The 20794-nt window shown below is 44.6% G+C and overlaps 1 protein-coding gene across 3 annotated transcripts in view; it reads right to left on the bottom strand.

Annotated features, from left to right (window-relative positions):
* The window catches only part of SUPT6H (SPT6 homolog, histone chaperone and transcription elongation factor), an 893672-nt gene that overhangs the window by 134621 nt on the left and 738257 nt on the right, over positions 1-20794 (bottom strand). For all 3 annotated transcript variants that reach the window (XM_069226188.1, XM_069226189.1, XM_069226190.1), the window contains exons 31-32: positions 19081-19194; positions 2182-2306 (exon numbers count right to left, since the gene is read on the bottom strand). In XM_069226188.1, coding sequence (XP_069082289.1) covers positions 2182-2306; positions 19081-19194 — 239 coding nt within the window. The remainder of the gene's footprint in view (positions 1-2181; positions 2307-19080; positions 19195-20794) is intronic.

Raw genomic sequence — 20794 nt, 5'->3', positions numbered from 1 at the left:
CGAGACCTCCACAGCATGAGCAATGTTGTACCACTGCCCATTCTCCAATCCCACTGCTCTCCCATCTTGACTTACTTCAGCCACATGACATGGTGAACCAGACAATGTTACCTTTCACAACCATGGCATCAGGTAATCATGCAACTGGAATAATACTGCACCTGTCCCATGCGCTGAAGTATCTGCTTAGATGAGAAACTCCTTGCTGAAATTTGGTACCTGGAGTACTGGTGCAGTGCACACTACTGTGTCAAAGGACTTCCAACACTCCTCTAGTTATATTATTTTCTTGGGCTGCTTCATAGAAGTCAGCTCTTTTGTGGAGTGACAATGGTATCATATTCCTTGACAAATCTCCAGTACTATCCAGTCAGACCCAATCACCTTGGTGAAAGGGAAGGGACTTGGTCTTCATGCACACAACATATCTGATCTTACTTTCAAATGGACCCTGTTAAATATCTGAATGCTCAACTATGCAGGTGTCAGAAAATCCTGTGGTAATTTCCCTCTCAGTGCTGGAAATGGTGACAACCCAGTAGCAGTATGAGGAGTATTCCGGCACAACCATAACATGAACAGCATGTACCACATCCACTCCTTCAATGATTGCTCTTCTCAAATATTCACTTATCAGTCTGTTAGCTATCTCCATCTGGCCATTGCTTTGAGGATGATAGAGGCTACATCCCTTATGCTTGATACCAGAATCTCTCAAAAATCTCACCATGTCATTCAAAACAAACTGCACACCGTTAACTGAAGCCACTTCAGATGGAAAAAACTATATTTAAAATATATCAGTCAAAAAAGCAATTATTCACAAATCTAACTTTCATCCACTTGGATAGGTGATCAATCAACAATACTAAAAAACGCTGATCACTGGGAAGTATGTGGAAATGACCCAGACTATATACTCACTTTACTCCACACTTGCTCTGGACGGCCAACTTCTACCCTGTCTTATACACTTCAGACTCTTGTCCTTCTGTAAACATACAGCAAAACAAGCTACATCCCTGTTCATGCCTGGCCACCGATATATTTCCTTCAGCCTTTTCTTATTAAGAGTCATTCCCAAATTACCCTCATGACTCAAATGCATTAGTTTGCACCAGATGTTGCTTGGTGGAATGAACATTACCTCTCTGAATATCAAAATTGCCTCAAGTGACAATTCTGTTGCAATTGTCAATGTGGTTGTATGGGGAAGTGATAGATTTATTTCCTTTGGCTAGCTTTTAACTACATGCTCCATAACTATCTTCAAAATGATATTCTGCTCCAACTCTTTTCTTCACTGATACACTTGGTCTTAACCCCACACAACACTCATCACCAAGCAATCTTCCTCCAGTTGATCATTCAATTCCTCCAGAAGATCATCAACTGACCACGGAAGACAAGACAGACAATCTGCTTTTTCGTTTTTGCCACGAGGGATGAATTCCACTTCAAAATTACATTCCAGCAAGTTTACATTTAATTTTAGCAATCTGACAGTTGCCTTTGTGGAATGAACATTAGAAGCACCGATAGTCGGTACTAACAGTTTATGATCAGTGCTTAAAAGAAACTTTGGTCCTCATACATAAGTTTTACTTGTTTCCATTGCCCACACACAGGCCAACATGTTATGTTCAGTAACTGAATAGACATATGCCTGCGGCCTTACAGTGAGCAAAGCAACAGCAATATTCTGATCAGAATTGCCTTTTCCTTCAGGTAGCACTGCTCCTAGTCACACACTAGTAGCATCAACTTTGATACAGAAGGACATTACTAAATGTACGGGGACAGCAAAGGAGAATTAGCAAGTTCCTTCTTCACCATATAAAAAGCAACTCTTTGAGACTCATACCATACAATTGATATCTTATTTAATAAACAATTAAGAGGTTTTGCTTTAGTTACAAAGTCACAAACATACTGGCATGAAATTCACACATGCCAGTGAATGCTTGAAGCTGTTCATGATCAGTCGGTGCTGGAACTCACCACCCAACTGCACCTGTAAAGCCTTTGTCCTTTCTGACCGTATTCCTTACTTTTCCCTCTCTTACCTTAGGGTCCTTCTCATGCCACTCACAGGGGACTGCAGCCCACAGCCATGCCCCACACAATTGACATTTTACAAGTACCTACCCTTTCAAGATCCACACTTCTTGTGATACTGACCTGGGTTTTCCTCGAGGCTGATATCCAAGCAGAAATTTGCCTGGTAGATCTTTGCAGGCTGATACATAGTAAGGAATGAATGTTGGTTTCTCCTTTTTGGTCTTCATCAGGAGTTCTTCCAGTTTCTGGAGGAACAAAGAAAATGTCAGCAGCTGCCATTCAGTATAGTGAGATTCTCTGGACAATGGTAAAAAGTTTTAAAGTATCTAAGTAGCTCAGTAGTTCACGGATTACAGGTTTAATTAACATTTATTTTTAGTGTATTTTAAAACAGCTCAAATCCACAAGTTATTAAATCCTATAACCCTATTTGGGCTGACAAACTGACTCCTACAAGAAGAGTTGTCTACCAAAGTAGGTTTATGACTGCTGGATCAAGCCAACTGAAAATCCAGCAGAGAAGGATGAATTAGAGGAGACTCACAGCAGTAACTCTTGACCACAGTAACAGTTGTTTGTATTCAAAGAAATGATTGAGGAAAGTTTATTAAGTGTAAACTAAACAAAGTTGAGTACCAGGCTGTAGGAAGTTGGCTCTGTATATACTATCTCAAAGTGAGAGAGAGTGTGCACAGAGTCCAAGGGTTCCCCTTAGATGTAAGATAGTGGCAAAATTAGATAATGTGAATGCTCTATTTTGTGGTAGTGTGGTCGAGCAGTAGGCTTATCAGAGGGTAGTGTTAAGCATTTGTTGTACACACATAGGCAATAAATGAGGAACACACACTCAAAGACAAAACTCCAGGCCAATAGTTTTTATATACAAAAATATATTTTCCTAATCTATTTTAGAACCACAAGATTCAAGATTTGAAGTAAATACATAAAATGCAAGATACTCCACACAGGTTAGTAAGGAACTTTGAATTAGAGCAGTAACATACACAGTTTTAGTTAAAATGTCAATAAGCTATTTTAAAAGTGGACAGTGCAAAAATCAACAGTTCCTGGGGGAGGTAAGTATTGGTTAGTTTTTCAGGTAAGTAAGGCACTTATATGTTCAAGTTCCTGGGAATAGGCAGCCCCAATGTCACCGCACCAGCAACACAGGGCCGGTCAGGTGCAGAGGTCAAAGGAGGGCCCAAAACACATAGGTGCCTATGGAAAACAGGGGTGCTCTGGTTCCAGTATGCCAACAGGTAAGTACCTGCGTCTTCGGAGGGAAGACCAGGGTTTTTTGTAGAGCCATGGGGGTGGGCGGAGAGGGGGAGGGTTTGGACGGGACACAAGTAGGAACACAAAACACACCCTCAGTGGCACAGTGGCGGCCGGATGCAGTGTGCTTAGCAGGCATCGGGTTCTCAATAGGAATTCATGGAGGGACCCGGGGGTCACTCTAGCGGTGCAGGCAGGGCACAGGGGGGGCTTGTCGGGCCAGCCACCAACTGGGCTAGGCAGAGGGTCACCTGATGGTCACTCCTGCACTGGAGTTCGGTTCCTTTTGGTCCTGGGGGCTGCAGGTGCGGTGCTTGGTCTAGGCATCGGGTTCTTTGTTCCAGGTAGTCGCGATCAGGGGGAGCCTCTGGATCCTCTCTGCATGCGTCGCAGTGGGGGTCGTCTCTGGTTACTCATGAGGTCACAGTCGCCTGGGACTCCTCCCTGCAGTGTTGGTTCTCTGGAGCTCGAGCCGGGGGCGTTGGGTGCAGAGTGTGAAGTCTCATGCTTCCGGCGGGAAAAGTGAAGTCTTTGAAAGTTGCAAGAAAGTTGCAAAGGTGTTGCTGTTTTTGAACAGTGCTGCTGTTCTCTGGAGTTTCTTGGTCCTTTGGGTTCAGGGCAGTCCCCTGAGGCTTCAGAGGTCACTGGTCCCTGTCGGATGCGTCTCTGTGCAGGTTCTTTGAGTCTGGAGACAGGCCGGTAGGGCTGGGGCCAAGTCAGTTGTTGCCTCTGCAGGGTTTTCAGGTCAACAGTCGTCCTTGTTGCAGGAATCTAATTTCCTGGGTTCTGGGTCACCCCTAAATACTGGATTTAGGGGTGTGTTTAGGTCAGGAGGTGGTGGCTACACCCTCTTTGTGCCTCCTGCCTCAGGGGAGGGAGGCACATCCCTAATCCTATTGGGGGAATCCTCCAATCTCAAGATGGAGGAGTTCTAAAGGCAGGGGGGGGGGGGGGTCACCTCAGCTCATGACACCCTAGGGGCTGTCCTGACTGGTGGGTGACTCCTCCTTGTTTTTCTCATTATCTCCTCCAGCCTTGCCACCAAATGTGGGGGCAGTGCCTGGAGGGGCGGGCATCTCCACTAGTTGGGATGCCCTAGGGTGCTGTAACAAAAGGCATGAGCCTTTGAGGCTCACCATTGGATATTACAGTTCCTGCAGGGGGAGGTGAGAAGCACCTCCACCCAGTACAGGCTTTGATTCTGTCCTCAGAGAGCACAAAGGCTCTCACCCCGGGGGGGAGGGCAGAAACTCATCTCGGTGGCCGGCTGGGACAGACCAGTCAGTCCTGCACTGAAGGTTTGGGTAAATTACAGGGGACATCTTCTAAGATGCACTCTGTGTGCATTTTGTAATAAATCCAACACTGGCATCAGTGTGGCTTTAGTATTCTGAGAAGTTTGATACCAAACTTCCCAGCATTCAATGTAGCCATTATGAAGCTGTGGAGTTCGTTTTCACAAACTCCCAGACCATATACTTAATATAGCCACACTGTACTTACAATGTCTAAGAATAGACTTCGACACTGTAGGGGCATATTGCTCATGCAGCTATGCCCTCACCTGTGTTATAGTGCACCCTGCCTTAGGGCTGTAAGGCCTGCTACAGGGGTGACTTACCTATGCCTCAGGCAGTATTTTGTGGGCATGGCATCCTGAGGGGAATGCCATGTCGACTTCGCCTTTTCCTCCCCCCACCAACACACACAATCTGCAATGGCAGTATGCTTGTGTTAGGTGAGGGGTCCCTTAGGGTGGCACAACACACGCTGAAGCATTTTGAGACCTTCCCTGGTCACAGGGCCCTTGGTACCACTGGTACCTTTTACAAGGGACATATCTGTGGGCCAGGGGTGTGCCAATTGTGGAAACAATGGTACATTTTACTGAAAGAACACTGGTGCTGGGGCTTGGTTAGCAGGGTCCAGCACACTTCTCAGTCAAGTCAGCATCAAAATCAGGCAAAAGGTTGGGGGTAACTGCAACAGGGAGCCATTTTCCTACACAGGCAGATTATTTAGATCACCTTAAGGAGTTTTTATACTGCATTCAGGTATAGAAAGTGCAACAGAAAAAGCATATCAAAGCTTTTCATGCTACCTGTGGACACAGAATATGCCTAAATTACAATACTACAAGTATGTAGATGTTGTGTGGGATGACAGACTAAGGAAAAAACAGAACACCTCTGCTGAATAAAGTTAAAAACTAGGATAGCCTGAGGAAAAGTATTTATCATTTTTCCACTTGGCCCCACTGATCAACATGGACCTTGTATTTCCTGAGCTACCAGCTCTTCCCTGAATTCTGAATTTACTACTAAACCCCTAATGAAATGACTATGCTGTAGGGATATCCAACAATATGGTACCATGTTTGGTTTCCCAGCCTGTTACCATTATTGTGGTTGCGATACTTAACCAACACCCTTTTCTAGTTTAGGAACAGATCTGTACATTGCACAACAGATTGTTTATAAATCTGCTTATGGTTTATTTATGTCCATCCCACATCAACCTTCCATCTACAATGGACTCTGACCAACAGAAGACCCTTCTGTATGAAATGCCATCTCCCCCCCCCCCCCACATATGCTAATAAAGTAGGGAACTTTCAATCCACTCAACCAATAAAGATCTAGTCAAGAAACAATTGCTACAGATCCTGCAGTATTCCCCCTCAGACGAGAATCCATAGAAGGCACTGAACCAGTTTAGTCAGCCTTAATTTACTTTGTGGTACTGTAGTTCTCACACTAAGCCCCATAAACATTCCTATGCTAACTATTTAGAAACCTGGATGAGAACTGACCTGGTTTGAACAAACCATAAGAAAGCAGTAAATGCAATTTTCCGCCCTACATTTTCAGCTGTTCTCAATACAGCTATCCTTTCTGGCATTCCATCAATGACAACTATCTTCACTGGTGTAGATGTGTTCTGCATTTATTTTTCAATCCCCATTTAACCGCATAGGCAATTTTATTTGACCCTTACTACAGCACACTCTACACCCAGACAAAGGTACCTCGGGGGATATCCAGAATCATCATCCTTTTAACATCAATTCTAAATAGGTACTTGGGTAGCCAGATATTCACTGGGAGTGGTGGGGGGCATTATTAATTTAGCATGTGTATGTTTTGCATTGGTTTCTTCTTCCTGTCGCCACAGACAGGTTTCTGACCCCCTAGAGCTGAAAGCCTGAGTTCTGAGAACAGGAACAAAGCCAGCTCTGGAGGAAGGTGTTAACTCCTCCAGCAGGTTGGCTAGTAAATCAGCATATCTGGGCTGAAGGCTTCAAAGCCTATATCTCCCTTAGATATGAGACCCCGGCTTCCCTCAGCCCTGGGGAATGCCACTTTAGGAAGGTGCCTCATTTTGATGTCACCCCCACTTTTTGATGCAATTTTGACTGTAGGTGCACAAGAGTCCTACTAACCAGGACCCCAGTGCCAGATCTCTTTCACCCCAACTGGCAATACCTTTGCCCCCTGTAATGCCCTAGTAAATGGTACACCTGGTATCTAGGACTTGAGTACCAAAGAGGGACCCCCCCAAGGGCTGCAGCATGTATTGTACCACCCTCAGGGACCCCCTCACCTAGCACATGCAGACTGCCATTGCAGGCTGCGTGTCTTGTGCAGCTAAAAGTGAAAACACGACATGGCACACATGCAATATATGTATCACCCCTATAACAGGCCTCACAGCCCTAATACAGGGTGCATTATATTACACGTGACGACCTATCTGCAAGAGCAGATATGCCCATGCTATGTCTTTGTCGATTCTCAGACATAGTGTAGGAAGTTGGCTCTGTATGCACTATTTCAAAGTAAGGAATAGTATGCACAGAGTCCAATGGTTCCCCTTAGAGGTAAGATAGTGGCAAAAAGAGATAATACTAATGCTCTATTTTGTGGTAGTGTGGTCGAGCAGTAGGCTTATCAAAGGAGTAGTGTTAAGCATTTGTTGTACATACACACAGGCAATAAATGAGGAACACACACTCAGACAATTCCAGGCCAATAGGTTTTTGTATAGAAAAATATCTTTTTTTAGTTTATTTTAAGAACCACAGGTTCAAATTCTACATGTAATACTTTGCATGAAAGGTATTGCAGGTAAGTACTTTAGGAACTTTGAATAATCACAATAGCATATATACTTTTCAAATAAAACACAGATAGCTATTTTAAAACTAGACAGTGCAATTTTCACAGTTCCTAGGGGAGGTAAGTAATTGTTAGTTCTTGCAGGTAAGTAAACCACCTACGGGGTTCAAGTTTGGGTCCAAGGTAGCCCACTGTTGGGGGTTCAGAGCAACCCCAAAGTTACCACACCAGCAGCTCAGGGCCGGTCATGTGCAGAGTTCAAAGTGGTGCCCAAAACACATAGGCTTCAATGGAGAAGGGGGTTCCCCCGGTTCCAGTCTGCCAGCAGGTAAGTACCCGCGTCTTCGGAGGGCAGACCAGGGGGGTTTTGTAGGGCACCGGGGGGGACACAAGTTAGCACAGAAAGTACACCCTCAGCAGCACGGGGGCGGCCGGGTGCAGTGTGCAAACACACGTCGGGTTTTCAATTGGAATCAATGGGAGACCAAGGGGTCTCTTCAGCGATGCAGGCAGGCAAGGGGGGGCTCCTCGGAGTAGCCACCACCTGGGCAAGGGAGAGGGCCTCCTGGGGGTCACTCCTGCACTGGAGTTCCGATCTTTCAGGTCCTGGGGGCTGCGGGTGCAGGGTCTTTTCCAGGCGTCGGGATCTGGGAGTCAGGCAGTCGTGGTCAGGGGGAGCCTCGGGATTCCCTCTGCAGGCGTCGCTGTGGGGGCTCAGGGGGGGCAACTCTGGCTACTCACGGTCTCGTAGTCGCCGGGGAGTCCTCCCTGAAGTGTTTGTTCTCCACAAGTCGAGCCGGGGGCGTCGGGTGCAAAGTTGCAAGTCTGACGCTTCTGGCAGGAAACGCAGTTGTCTTTAAGTTGCTTCTTTGGAAACAAAGTTGCAGTCTTGGGTGAACAGGGCCGCTGTTCTCAGGAGTTTCTTGGTCCTTTTAGAGCAGGGCAGTCCTCTGAGGATTCAGAGGTCGCTGGACCTGGGGAAAGCGTCGCTGGAGCAGCTTCTTCAGAAGGGGGGGGGGGGGGGGGAGGGAGGGAGACAGGCCGGTAGAGCTGGGGCCAAAGCAGTTGGTGTCTCCGTCTTCTCTGCAGGGTTTTTCAGCTCAGCAGTCCTCTTCTTCTTAGGTTGCAGGAATCTGAGTTCCTTGGTTCTGGGAGCCCCTAAATACTCGATTTAGGGGTGTGTTTAGGTCTGGGAGGGCAGTAACCAATGGCTACTGTCCTTGAGGGTGGCTACACCCTCTTTGTGCCTCCTCCCTGAGGGGAGGGGGGCACATCCCTAATCCTATTGGGGGAATCCTCCATCTGCAAGATGGAGGATTTCTTAAAGTCGGAGTCACCTCAGCTCAGGACACCTTAGGGGCTGTCCTGACTGGCCAGTGGCGACTCCTTGTTTTTCTCATTATCTCCTCTGGCCTTGCCACCAAAAGTGGGGCCGTGGCCGGAGGGGGCAGGCAACTCCACTAGCTGGAGTGCCCTGGGGTGCTGTAACAAAGGGGGTGAGCCTTTGAGGCTCATCGCCAGGCGTTACAGTTCCTGCAGGGGGAGGTGAGAAGCACCTCCAACCAGTACAGGCTTTGTTACTAGCCACAGAGTGACAAAGGCACTCTCCCCATGTGGCCAGCAACATGTCTGGTGTGTGGCAGGCTGCTAAAACTAGTCAGCCTACACGGATAGTCGGTTAAGGTTTCAGGGGGCACCTCTAAGGTGCCCTCTGGGGTGTATGTTACAATAAAATGTACACTGGCATCAGTGTGCATTTATTGTGCTGAGAAGTTTGATACCAAACATCACAGTTTTCAGTGTAGCCATTATGGTGCTGTGGAGTTCGTGGATGACAGACTCCCAGACCATTTACTCTTATGGCTACCCTGCACTTACAATGTCTAAGGTTTTGCTTAGACACTGTAGGGGCATAGTGCTCATGCACTTATGCCCTCACCTATGGTATAGTGCACCCTGCCTTCGGGCTGTAAGGCCTGCTAGAGGGGTGACTTATCTATACCTATAGGCAGTGTGAAGTTGCCATGGCACCCTGAGGGGAGTGCCATGTCGACTTAGTCATTTTATCCCCACCAGCACACACAAGCTGGCAAGCAGTGTGTGTGTGCTGAGTGAGGGGTCCTCAGGGTGGCATAAGACATGCTACAGCCCTTAGAGACCTTCCCAGGCATCAGGGCCCTTGGTACCAGAGGTACCAGTTACAAGGGACTTATCTGGATGCCAGGATGTGCCAATTGTGGAAACAAAGGTACAGGTTAGGGAAAGAACACTGGTGCTTGGTCCTGGTTAGCAGGCCTCAGCACACTTTCAAATCATAACTTAGCATCAGCAAAGGCAAAAAGTCGGGGGGTAACCATGCCAAGGAGGCATTTACTTACACATGGATATATAATTCCTACCTAAAACCTATTCTTCTAGCCCCCAGCGAGAGCATGGTGATGTAAGCCAAATCTGTCCATGCAGTGTCCATGAGAAGCACACCTCACCCCCGTTACCTTGGTACAAGTTCATGCATCCAGTCTCCAGATCTGGCTCCGTAGAGACATAAAGGCTGAGGTCGGCTGCAAACTGGCATGCAGTATGGATGCAAAATTCTGGCTGGAACCCCATCTAATGCCCTTTGTCCTACAAGACGTTTATATAGGGAACATGCTTTGTTCTTGCAAAATAAGACTGGTGCAGGTAAGTACCTAACCACTGGACTGGTAACGTAGTCTTGTGGAAACAATACATCAATTATCCTCTGTACCTTGCATTCTGTTCTTAACCCGGCATAGAAGAACACAATGAAAAATATGTCATCCATAACACTGAAAGTGACGTTCTCGCAGAATAGTGATTAATTATTAAAATAAAAATATTGCTGCTAAAACAAGCTGTGCTAAAATGAATAGAAATGAATACATTAATATAGAGCATGTTATATGGTTAAAAGGGCACATGACACAAGCCTAAGCTAAGCCATTCTGTGCCCAGGCAGGGAGCTAAACATTTACCCACGACAGGACATCAGCATCACCAAGGCCATCCTCAAGGGCAGGCCTGTTGTCCTGTCTTGTCCCCATCTCCAGGTCGACCTAAACAGTGAGAGCCTCCAACCTGAGCAACCTGCCGGATAAAACACCTCTGCACCCAAGTACCACAGCCCAAGTCCAATTCTATCGATAGTGCACCCTTGCTCCAGAGACCTTCAAGAGCCAAGTCCCCCCTTCGCTCCCGTTGGGTTCTGCCAGACTGGTCCCCAAGTCCCTATTTTCAGCCTTTTTCCAACAGTCGGATTTCCTTATTGAGTGTGTGTCTCATTTATGGACTTTGAGAGTGCAACAAACACCCTACACCCCCCTTTGATAGGCCTAAGACTGCTCGACCACACTATCACAAATAGAGCACCTTGGGTTTATTAAAGCAAGCTCTGTACACTAGAGAGGGATACCTAGACTCTGCACGGTGCATCACATTTTAGTACAGTATATAGCGAGCATACTTCCTACAATGGTCAAAACCAGCATTAAACACAGGACAGATCTTACTGACTGAAAGCTAACCTCTCACGTTCAAGAGACGTAGACAGTGTGGGCATGGTGGAGTCAAGGGCTGCACTGCACTGTATTGCACATCTGGTAATGATACACTGACAATAAATACAAGTAATCTGACAGCTTCACATGCTGTAGGCCTAAAGAAAAACCCTGGATAACAATACTTCTGGTAGATACTATATCCTTCCACAGATTGCTCGCCTTATGAATATCCTCCAGGAAGCAAAATGGATCAGTAAAACTAGTTCTCCATTGCCTCAATGCAGCACATCTATAAGAAGCTACATCAATGTGGTTCTAAGTCAAATCTACGTGGTCACTGCAAAACAGTAGAGTTTTCATCTGTCACTGAGGCCCAATCCTTGACGACCAACATCAAAGATCATGGAGAAATTGTTGACTGTCACAGAGGTGGAACGTCGAAACGCGAAGGCAGAAAAACAATCTGGGGTGGAGTCTTTGGCCTGGTGTATTGTGGGCTAAAGCAGGAGTCATGAGATTTCCTTAAAGCAAAGACATCTTTGACAGGAGTCTGCAGAGCATGCATATCTAAAGCAGCATATGCTACAAACATATTGTTATCAAAGATAAGTCCATTTTTCATCTGTTGGGATACTTGTTTTCACTAACTAATCATGTTAATAATGAGTCCCAAAGCAATAACTCTCCCACATCCTTGTCCCCTCCACCGAAAAAGTGGCAATGAGTTTTGCCAATTAACCAAGTCAATTAAGACAAACCTAGAGAAATAACTGTCACTGTGTGCCTGAGCTATGAAACAGTAATGTATGGCAACGATAAGCACAGAGGACTAAGTGGCGAGTCAGCAGTTATCAGCCATTAGGGCTCCACAAGTAATGGCAGTAGAAGCTGCCGTGGACCTTGTGGATTGTGCATGAATGTCAGCTGGAGGGGTTTTTTTTGGATGAGAGATAAAAGAGCTCTACATATGGGGTGCTCCAAAATAAAACAGTACATTTAGTGATGACGTTGCCTTTCCAGGCTACAGCAAAGCTCACAAAGAACTGAATGTCTTCTCTGACTTCTTTTGTGTGCTCAATGTGGTAAGAAACAACCCGCCTGTGACTTTGTCTATATTAATTTCTCCTCATCCTTGGTGTGATGAGAAGGAGGGATCATCCAATCAGGGTTAAATGGGTATTGGGTTACTTGTGTTCCGGTTCAGAAAGGAATTGATTTGGCAGCTGGCTGTTTGGGGAGATGTGCAAGGGGAGTGGAGGAGAGGTTAGTGTCAATCTCTGCCAGGTCCATTCCCTCTGTAGTGTATAAATCAGTGTAACAATTCTTGAAAGCTTGTGCTATGTCACGGTCGTTGTGCGCTTCTTTCCCAGTTTGTGGTCGGATCACTTGAATCCTATCTCTGACGGTGCCAGAGTTTTAAGTTTACACACTAGATGATGCCCTGCTTTATTACCGCCAGTGTAGCATTTCTGTTGTGTAGAGAAGGGAAAACTCGGCCCTATCCATGTCTAATGTTTTGAGCTGTTTTTGTGCCAGCATAAACTGGCGGTTCAAATTGCATGCACCAGTCTGTCTATGTGTATCCTCGAAGGCCTTCACTCAGTCCTCTAGGGTGATGTTTTTTTCCCTTCTCAACTTATAGAGTGCAGCTGATACAACTAAGTATGTGCCCATTACCACTGCCTCCAGGGAGTCCCAATGCAAAGAGATTGGGGTATCAAGAGTGTTGTTTGACTGGAGTAAGTGGTGAATCACCTTTCCAACCTTCTTTATAGCATATTCATACACTAGGAGTTGTTGGTTAAGGAGTCAAAGCTTGTGGGGGGGTGTCATTCCAGAGATGTGGAAAGTGAGTGTGATAAAGGCATGGTTTGAGAGGGCAGAGACGCTTATGTCAGAAATGCAGTTGATAGTTGCTATGCGGGAGGAGGAAACCAAGTCATCTATGGGGAGTAGGTCTGGTGGGATACAGAGAAAAAGTGAAGTCTCCATCAGTGAGGTGCTGAGCCCACCAAACGGTCAACCCCACCTCTCCCAGCCACCGCCAGTTCTTTCTGCGCGAATGCCCCAGTCTTTCCTAACATATGGGCTGACCTGTCGTGGTTCATATTGGGGACAAGGTCAAAATACCCATCTATGGCAATGTCTGTGTATATCAAGGAGGCAACGAGGATCAAGGCATGAAGGATAAATTGATCTTGTTGTTTGTTAAGCACATAAAACATGGTGAGCAAATGTTTAGACTTACTGAAAGCATCACTCACAACACTTTTTGTGTGTTTGCTGTGCAGTTAGCTGCATTATCTCTAAAATGCCATCACTGCTTCTTGCCTGAAAAACAGTGTTGTTCATGTGCAGAGCTGCATCTAGGAGTGGTAATGATGTAATTTTAACTTCTCTGGCTGCTTTTGCTGTTCTTTACAATCCTTCGGGAGCTTGTTGATAAAAGGAGGTATGATGTTCCATAATTGTTCTACCTTAACAGGATACATTCCATGTTTTTCTTAAATTATTCTAATTTATGCCTTCCTTGTCTGTGGATACCGTTCAAGAGTTGCTGGATTAAATGTAATCTGTGCTGCAGCCGAGGTCACAGAGCCTGGTTTGATCTTGTTCATTAAGCATACAGGTGCGGGATCAGGAGCCTTGTATTTCTTTTCCAGTTTTAATTTTAACATAGATCCCATTGCAAGGCTCCTCATGCAGCTAATTCCTCATTCACAAATATAATCAAGCAGAGGGACTGTTCACATTGCTCTTCTGATATTATATTTGATATCAAAGAAAGTTTTTTTTCCCCACTATTGGCACTGGCAAATTAAACTTCTGGACAACTATAACCATTAGATTGTGAAAGGTGTAAATGTAATTTGGTGGGAAGTACCTAATCTGGAGTGGTTTTCTCTGCTGGCACATAACCTTCCTAATTCGGGTTCCTGGTTATCCTCATGAGCGGAGTGTGTCATGACTGGGAAATTAGCCACTGTTTTGGGGTTTGGTTGAGAAGGTATACTGTATCCTGTATCTCTCCTTGGCAGTTATGCTGGTTATTCCTGATGAAATATTTTTAGATACAGCATGGTGTTTGGCTGCACATCCATTATTGTTGTAGACGTCAGGTACGTAGGGTGAGCTTGAGGTGGGGCTAGTGGTCTAGTTGGAGGAAATGCCCTATAAAAGCCAAGCATCGATTGTCGCATGCAATGGAAAAAATTCCTTGTCTCTTGCACCATCTGAGAAGCAGAGGTCTGAGGCATATTTGTTTCTTGCAGCTGACCAGAGTTGTTTGACTCATCCATTTCCTAGGTTTATCAGACAAGTACTTCCCCAGTTTATACATGTTCTCTCACTATTGGTGACCAAAGACACTTAACAATGCTATGAAACTAGTGAGTCATCATGGGGTGGCTGCTGCCACATTGTCTTCCTTACTGGACCAAATCTATTTAACCCCTTTGCTGCCAGGCCTTTTCCCCCTCAGGTGCCAAGCCTTTTTTGGCTATCTGGGGCAATTTACGCTTAGGCCCTCATAACTTTTTGTCCCCATAAGCTACCTGCGCCAAATTTGCATACATTTTTGCAAACATCCTAGGGATTCTAGAGTACCCAGAGTTGGTAGGTTCCCCTGGAGGAGACCAAGAAATTAGCCAAAATCTTTTTTTTTTTTTTTTAAACAAAATGGGGAAAAAAGAGCTGCAGAAGAAATCTTGTGTTTTTTTCCCCATCAAAATGGCATCAACAAAGTGTCTGCAGTGCTAAAATCACCATCTTCCCAGCTTTCAGGAACAGACAGACTTGAATCAGAAAACCAAATTTTTCAACACAATTTTGGCATTTTACTGGGACATACCCATTTTTACTATTTTTTGTGCTTTCAGCTTCCTCCAGAAATGACAGAAATGGGTGTGAAACCAATTCTGGATCCCGGACAGCTAAACATTTCTGAAAAGTAGACAACATTCTGAATTTAGCAAGGGGTCATTTGTGTATATGTGAATTACCAGGCATTTCTCAAAGAGATGTCTTTCTTGCACACGATCTTACATTTGGAAGGAAAAAATGTAGAGAAAGACAAGGAGCAAGAACACTTGTTCTTCTATTCTGTGTTCCCCCAAGTCTCCCGATAATAATGGTACCTCACTTATGTGGGCAGGCCTAATGCACGCGACAGGAGACACCACATGGACACTTCACATTTTTACACTGAAATCTGACGCATTTAATAGAAAGTGCCTAGGTGTGGATTTTGGCCTGTAGTTCAGCCGGCACCTAGGGAAACCTACCAAACCTGTGCATATTTCAAAACTAGATACCTAGGGGTGTCCAGGATAGGGTGACTTGTGGGGCTCTCACCAGGTTCTGTTACCCAGAATCCTTTACAAACCTCACAATTTGGCAAAAAAATAAAAAAAGAACACTTTTTTCCCCACATTTCGGTGATAGAAAGTTCTGGAATCTGAGCGGCGCTACAAATTTCCTTTCACTCATAATTCCCCCAAGTCTCCTGATAAAAACGGTACCTCACTTGTGTAGGAAGGCCTAGTGCCTGCAACAGGAAATGCCCCAAAACACACTACGTGGAAACATCAAAACGATAAAATACAAAACTACCTGTTCTTCCAGTGGGTAGGGATGGGGGTGGGGGTGGCGGGACGGAATCTGCGTTTTCGGTCCTGGCCTCAGTAACCATCTAGGGAAACCTATCAAACCCAGACATTTCTGAAAATTAGACACCCGGGGGAGTCCAGGGAGGGGTGGAATCCTCAGCAAACCTCAAATTTAGCTTTAAAAAAAAAAAAATTTAAAAAAAAATCAATCACATTTTTTCACACATTCGTGGGATCACCGCACCGGCACAAATTTCCTACCACCCAAAGTTCCCCTCAGACTCCTGGTCAAAATAATACCGCACTTGTATAGGTGGGCCAAGTGTCTGACAGGGAAGAGCCAAAAACATGTCAAAATTGAGGGGGAACCAAAGCGGGTCCACAAAGGCAGTTTGAAGAAAAACATTTTTAGGCAGACAAGTGGGGTAGAATTTTTATCTGTGTAGATGAGACAATGTTGAGTGGTAGAACGTTTGTGGATTCCTGCAGATTCCGGAAGGTTCCATCACAAAAATGTGGGAAAAATGTGTGATTTCAAGCACAGTTGGAGGTTTGCAGGGCATTGTGTGTAAGAAAATGGTGCGGGTGCAAGTGACGCACACCACCCTAGACTCACTGAGATGTTTATTTTTCAGGTGTGTCTAGGTCTCATAGATTTTTCTACATGGCAGTGTCCCAAAGACCAAAAAGTGCAGCCCTCACCATTCCAAGTGGGATGATTTTGAGAGTTGGACAAGCTCTTATGGCCCAAATGTAAAACCAAAACCCAAAATAATCAAATATCTTATTTCCTGCTGTTGGGATAAGATCTTTTAGTGTGCGGGGGAGAGCTGAAAGACTGTAACCCCCTTCAGTTGGGGTGGGGGCATAACCATGCCCATACTGGTTGGAAGCCAGGACCCCACTATTTTTATTTTTTATTTTAATTCCCTGGCATCTAGTAGGCTCTCTGCCCCCAAGGGAGTGGATCGGGGACAATTGCTCCATCAGCCCACCGGTGGGCAGAACAACTTTGTCCCCATTTATTTGGGGTGGGGGTATGGCCATACCCCCACTCTCTTTTTTTTTAAATAAATTCTTCAGCGGGTAGAAATAGGCCGATCTGCGGGGGCAGAAATGGCCTAAAATAAATGTGCCCCCAGTGGAGGGACCCTTTCCTATGGGGTTGCTCCACTTGAGTGAAATTGGCAGAAAATAAAACCCTGGTGTCTAGTGGTTTCTGCCCCCCTTGAGGGCAGATCGGCTTAATTAAAATAGGCCGATCTGCCCCTGGTGGGGCAGAAATGGCCAAAAATACATTTGCCCCCCAGGGGAGCGACCCTTGCCTAGGGGGTCGCTCCCCACATGTTAAAGAAAAAAAAAATGATCCATGGTGTCTAGTGGCAGATCGGCCTAATTAAAATAGGCCGATCTGCCCCCAGGGTGGGCTGGAAAGGCCTAATAAAAGAATTGTCCCCCCATGGGAGCGACCCTTGCCCAAGTGGTCGCTCCCCTTCGTTCTTCATATATAAAATAAGCAAACTACCTGGTGTCTAGTGGGCATTTCTGCAGCCCGACTGGTTTATGGTCGGGCTGCAGAAATGTTCAGAAAGACATGAAAGGAAAAGCCTTTCCTTTCATGTCTCTCTGCCTGCCCCCACTCTGCCCACTGAGCTTCCAGCACGATGGGAGTGGCCTCTGGTGAGTTCAGACGTCATCAGACCTCACTGGGGGTGTGTGGGGGGTCAGGGGTGGAAGGGGAAGCGATTCTCCTTTATCCCTGCCCAGGGGAGGGGGGCGCGTGCAGGACGAGCTGGTCTCACCCTTTGCACATGGCAACCGGCTGAGGGCGAGACCAGCTCGTCCAGGGCAATGAGTGGTTAAAAAGAGGAGGGGGAGTTAGATAAGCAATTTGGGTAATGCAGTTCACTGGCTGTATGAGTAGTGGTCACAATGAGGGAATCTAGGACTGTAAGACAACAACCGTACATAGTGTACTGAGGTGAAGATTGAAACGTTAACTCTACTGAGTCACAGACCTTGCCGGCCATAACTGCAGTATCAAACAAATCTTTACTCTGTTGCAACAAGTTTGTCAGCAGTGGCAAAAAGCGGCATTGTCACTGTAATGGGCTTAACACTGCAAGAGAAAGCAGCATTTCTCAGCTTCTTTCTCCATCTGTACGCCATTTAATCGTGCTCCACTGTTGAAAACCCCCTGAAAACTGCATAACATGCCAAAACTTCATCTGGAGATGAAGAAGAATGTACAAAGCAGAAGTCATGTTCTTTCCTTGAAAACTGCATTTGGCAGCTGTTCAGCGTTATCTTCCTTCTGAGGGTTTGAAACTACTGTTCTTGTTGTTTGAACTCTGTTTCGAAACCAAACGGCAGATAACGAAATTATTACATACTAGTAGGAATAGTTTTGCAGCTTGAAGAATTTTCTGGATTCACATGGTGTACATTATTCATCATCTGGTGGTTGGGTCCGGAATAGTCTTCTTGAAGTCTCACCTCTATTATTTTTTTTCTTTGTGGCGCATGCAAACAGGGGACTTCTGGTCACTGAAGGGACTATTGCGAGATGGATTGTGCAACAATACAACATTGACAAAGCAGGAGGAGTAATCCTTACAGAAGACCCCAAAAAAAGGGGCAACCCTCACTTTCTTAGGCAGCATAGCACTAGTAAACATTTGAGCAGTAGTGACATTGTTATCAATACATACCTTCACGAATCATTACTGCATGGACATTCAGAACAAAAAGGAGGCAGAAGTGGGATAAAGTACAGAAACATTTATTTGTAAACACACACTCTAAAGGACCCAGCCTACCCAAGGTAGGAAAAACCGCTCTGTAATCAATGCACAGCATGTCAATCCAGAAAATAATGTACTTCTGACATTACATAAGGAGAATTTTAAACCCAAATGGTTGGCAACACCTACGAACACCGCTCCCCGCCCCAACCCAACAAAAAAACAGAGAACAGCGACTTAAATGAGACTATTCAGGACCCAACCACTAGATGACTAAATAATGCACAACACATGATCCAGAAAAGATTCATGCTGCAAAATTGAATATAAAGATAGTTGATATGTTGTTGGATATGGTATTTTTAAAGACCTAACAACTAGGTGGCAAAATAATACAGAAAATATTAATCTAAAATAGGTTCACACTGTAAAAATATTTGAGAGTCACACTTAGGTTGTAGAAACAAACTGAAGACTCAAGAGTCCAAAGAGACCTTAGGTACCCAACTGAGAGGCAATCAATTTGTAAACAACAGTATCAATCAATCATTGCTGCAGATTAATAACCACATAAATTAATGTGTCTAACCTAGCACTCATCCTTCATAACTGTTAGCAGTAAATCCAAAAAGTAATATCTGTCCCTTGCTACAGCTTGATTATGAGTGTCCATTTAGGGTGCACTCTCCAGCTCTTTTTTCAAGCAGCGTTTGCATCATTTATAAAAGATCAAGTCTATGTAGCACAGGCTCACCTTCCGGTCACCCCCATTGCAGTCATGATAGTATTTGTGTGTCACCAGGTCTCTAGCGAAAGATGCCATTGGCTGAATGTAGCGTGCAATGATTTCATCCAAATCTTCAAATTCCTGCAAAACAAAAACAACAACTAACATGAGTGCCCCAATGTAAATAGAAATCCAGAATCTAACAAGTAGATCTAAGTAATCAGGCACATCAAATCTGCACATTGCCAAACCACACTTGGTCCTTATTTACCAGCCTTGTGCAAGCTTCTTTGAAATTATTTACTGCTTTTGCCTTCAACATTTACTATGGAAAAACTGGTACAATTTCAAATATCTTACCTTGAATTGTAGTTCTAGCACTCACCTGTCCTTTAAACCATTCAGAAAACAAACGTCTGCTTTGACCCACTGTTAACTGACAGCTCCACTCTTGAGTGATCTGTTTTTAGACCACTGTTTTGAATGTAACGGACATTACATTTTTACTTGAAACACAGTGTTGGTATAAGAAAGGAAATTATTGGTGCTTATAAGAGTAATAATTATTTTTCAAGCAAAGATCCTCATAATGCCCAGTTGTAGCTCCTGATCGATGTTGGTACGCTTGACATGGCACCAGGAACACTATTACAATAGCAAAAGTATCAGTGTCAGAGGTTATGTGCACTCTGGAGCTGCCGGTGCAAAATACATTATTTTACTGGCAAAAAACACACCCTACACATTTCAACCTAATGGCCTTGTTCATGTGAGCAAGGCCACAAGGCTGAAAAGTGTAGGGTGTGTTTTTTGCCCCAACATACCAAGTAGCCTGTCGTCTCATGGCCAAAATTGTTATTTTGTATTTTCTTTTTGTTTTTAAAACTGGGCGTATCTTTGGGAAGTTCTAAAAATCTTTATGTTCAATTAAATAACAGTTATGACACTACAGAGACCATATGAAGCGCCAGTCACCAGGTACTTACTGAATGATGTGTTAACTGAGAATTTTCCTATTACAAGGGGTACTAAGCAAGGTTGTCTCCTTGCAGCGCCTATTATTTGATGGGTATATTGAACCGTTTGCTACTAAACCATTTGCCCAAAGGATCAGGTCAGATACCACAATTATCTTATTTCTGACATCAAATTGGCTCTTTATGCAGATTATATTTTGTTATATACTAGCAATCCGACCTATCAAAATATTTTAGCCAACAGAACATTGCATTTTGGGTTTAACTTTAAGTATAGGCTCAGCATTTACGGGCATGGAGAGAGGTGTTGGCTAAAAACCTAGGGATGACTGAAGGTGCCTCAGATGACAAGGAACCTGTTGCCTACTTGGTATGGTAATATGTAATATGACAATAATAAAAATTAAGAATGAACATCAGTTTTTTGTCAAGATTGTCCTTCTAAGCTGCTCACACATTTAGCTCCTTAGCTAATAATATATTTTTTAATTTATGTTATTATAAAAAAAAAAGTAACAGAACAGTACTTTTGGACCATTTTTTAAAATGCCCCTCGATCAAGAGATCTCAAAGGAAATATTTTGTATGTGTGTGATATATTTTACATCATATATATTTACTGAGGTCATTTAAAAGCCCTGTATCATCAGTTATGTCTATGTATGTTGCAGGGCTTAACCTCAAACCCCGTAAACATTCGTCAGCTTGCTTACTCTATGTAACATTGGTTTCTTGTTTTGGGCCACACTGAAATTATTTTACTT

This window comes from Pleurodeles waltl, chromosome 3_1 (genome assembly GCF_031143425.1).
Source record: "Pleurodeles waltl isolate 20211129_DDA chromosome 3_1, aPleWal1.hap1.20221129, whole genome shotgun sequence".
Lineage (NCBI taxonomy): Eukaryota > Metazoa > Chordata > Amphibia > Caudata > Salamandridae > Pleurodeles > Pleurodeles waltl.
This window is presented reverse-complemented; position numbering and strand designations above follow the sequence as displayed.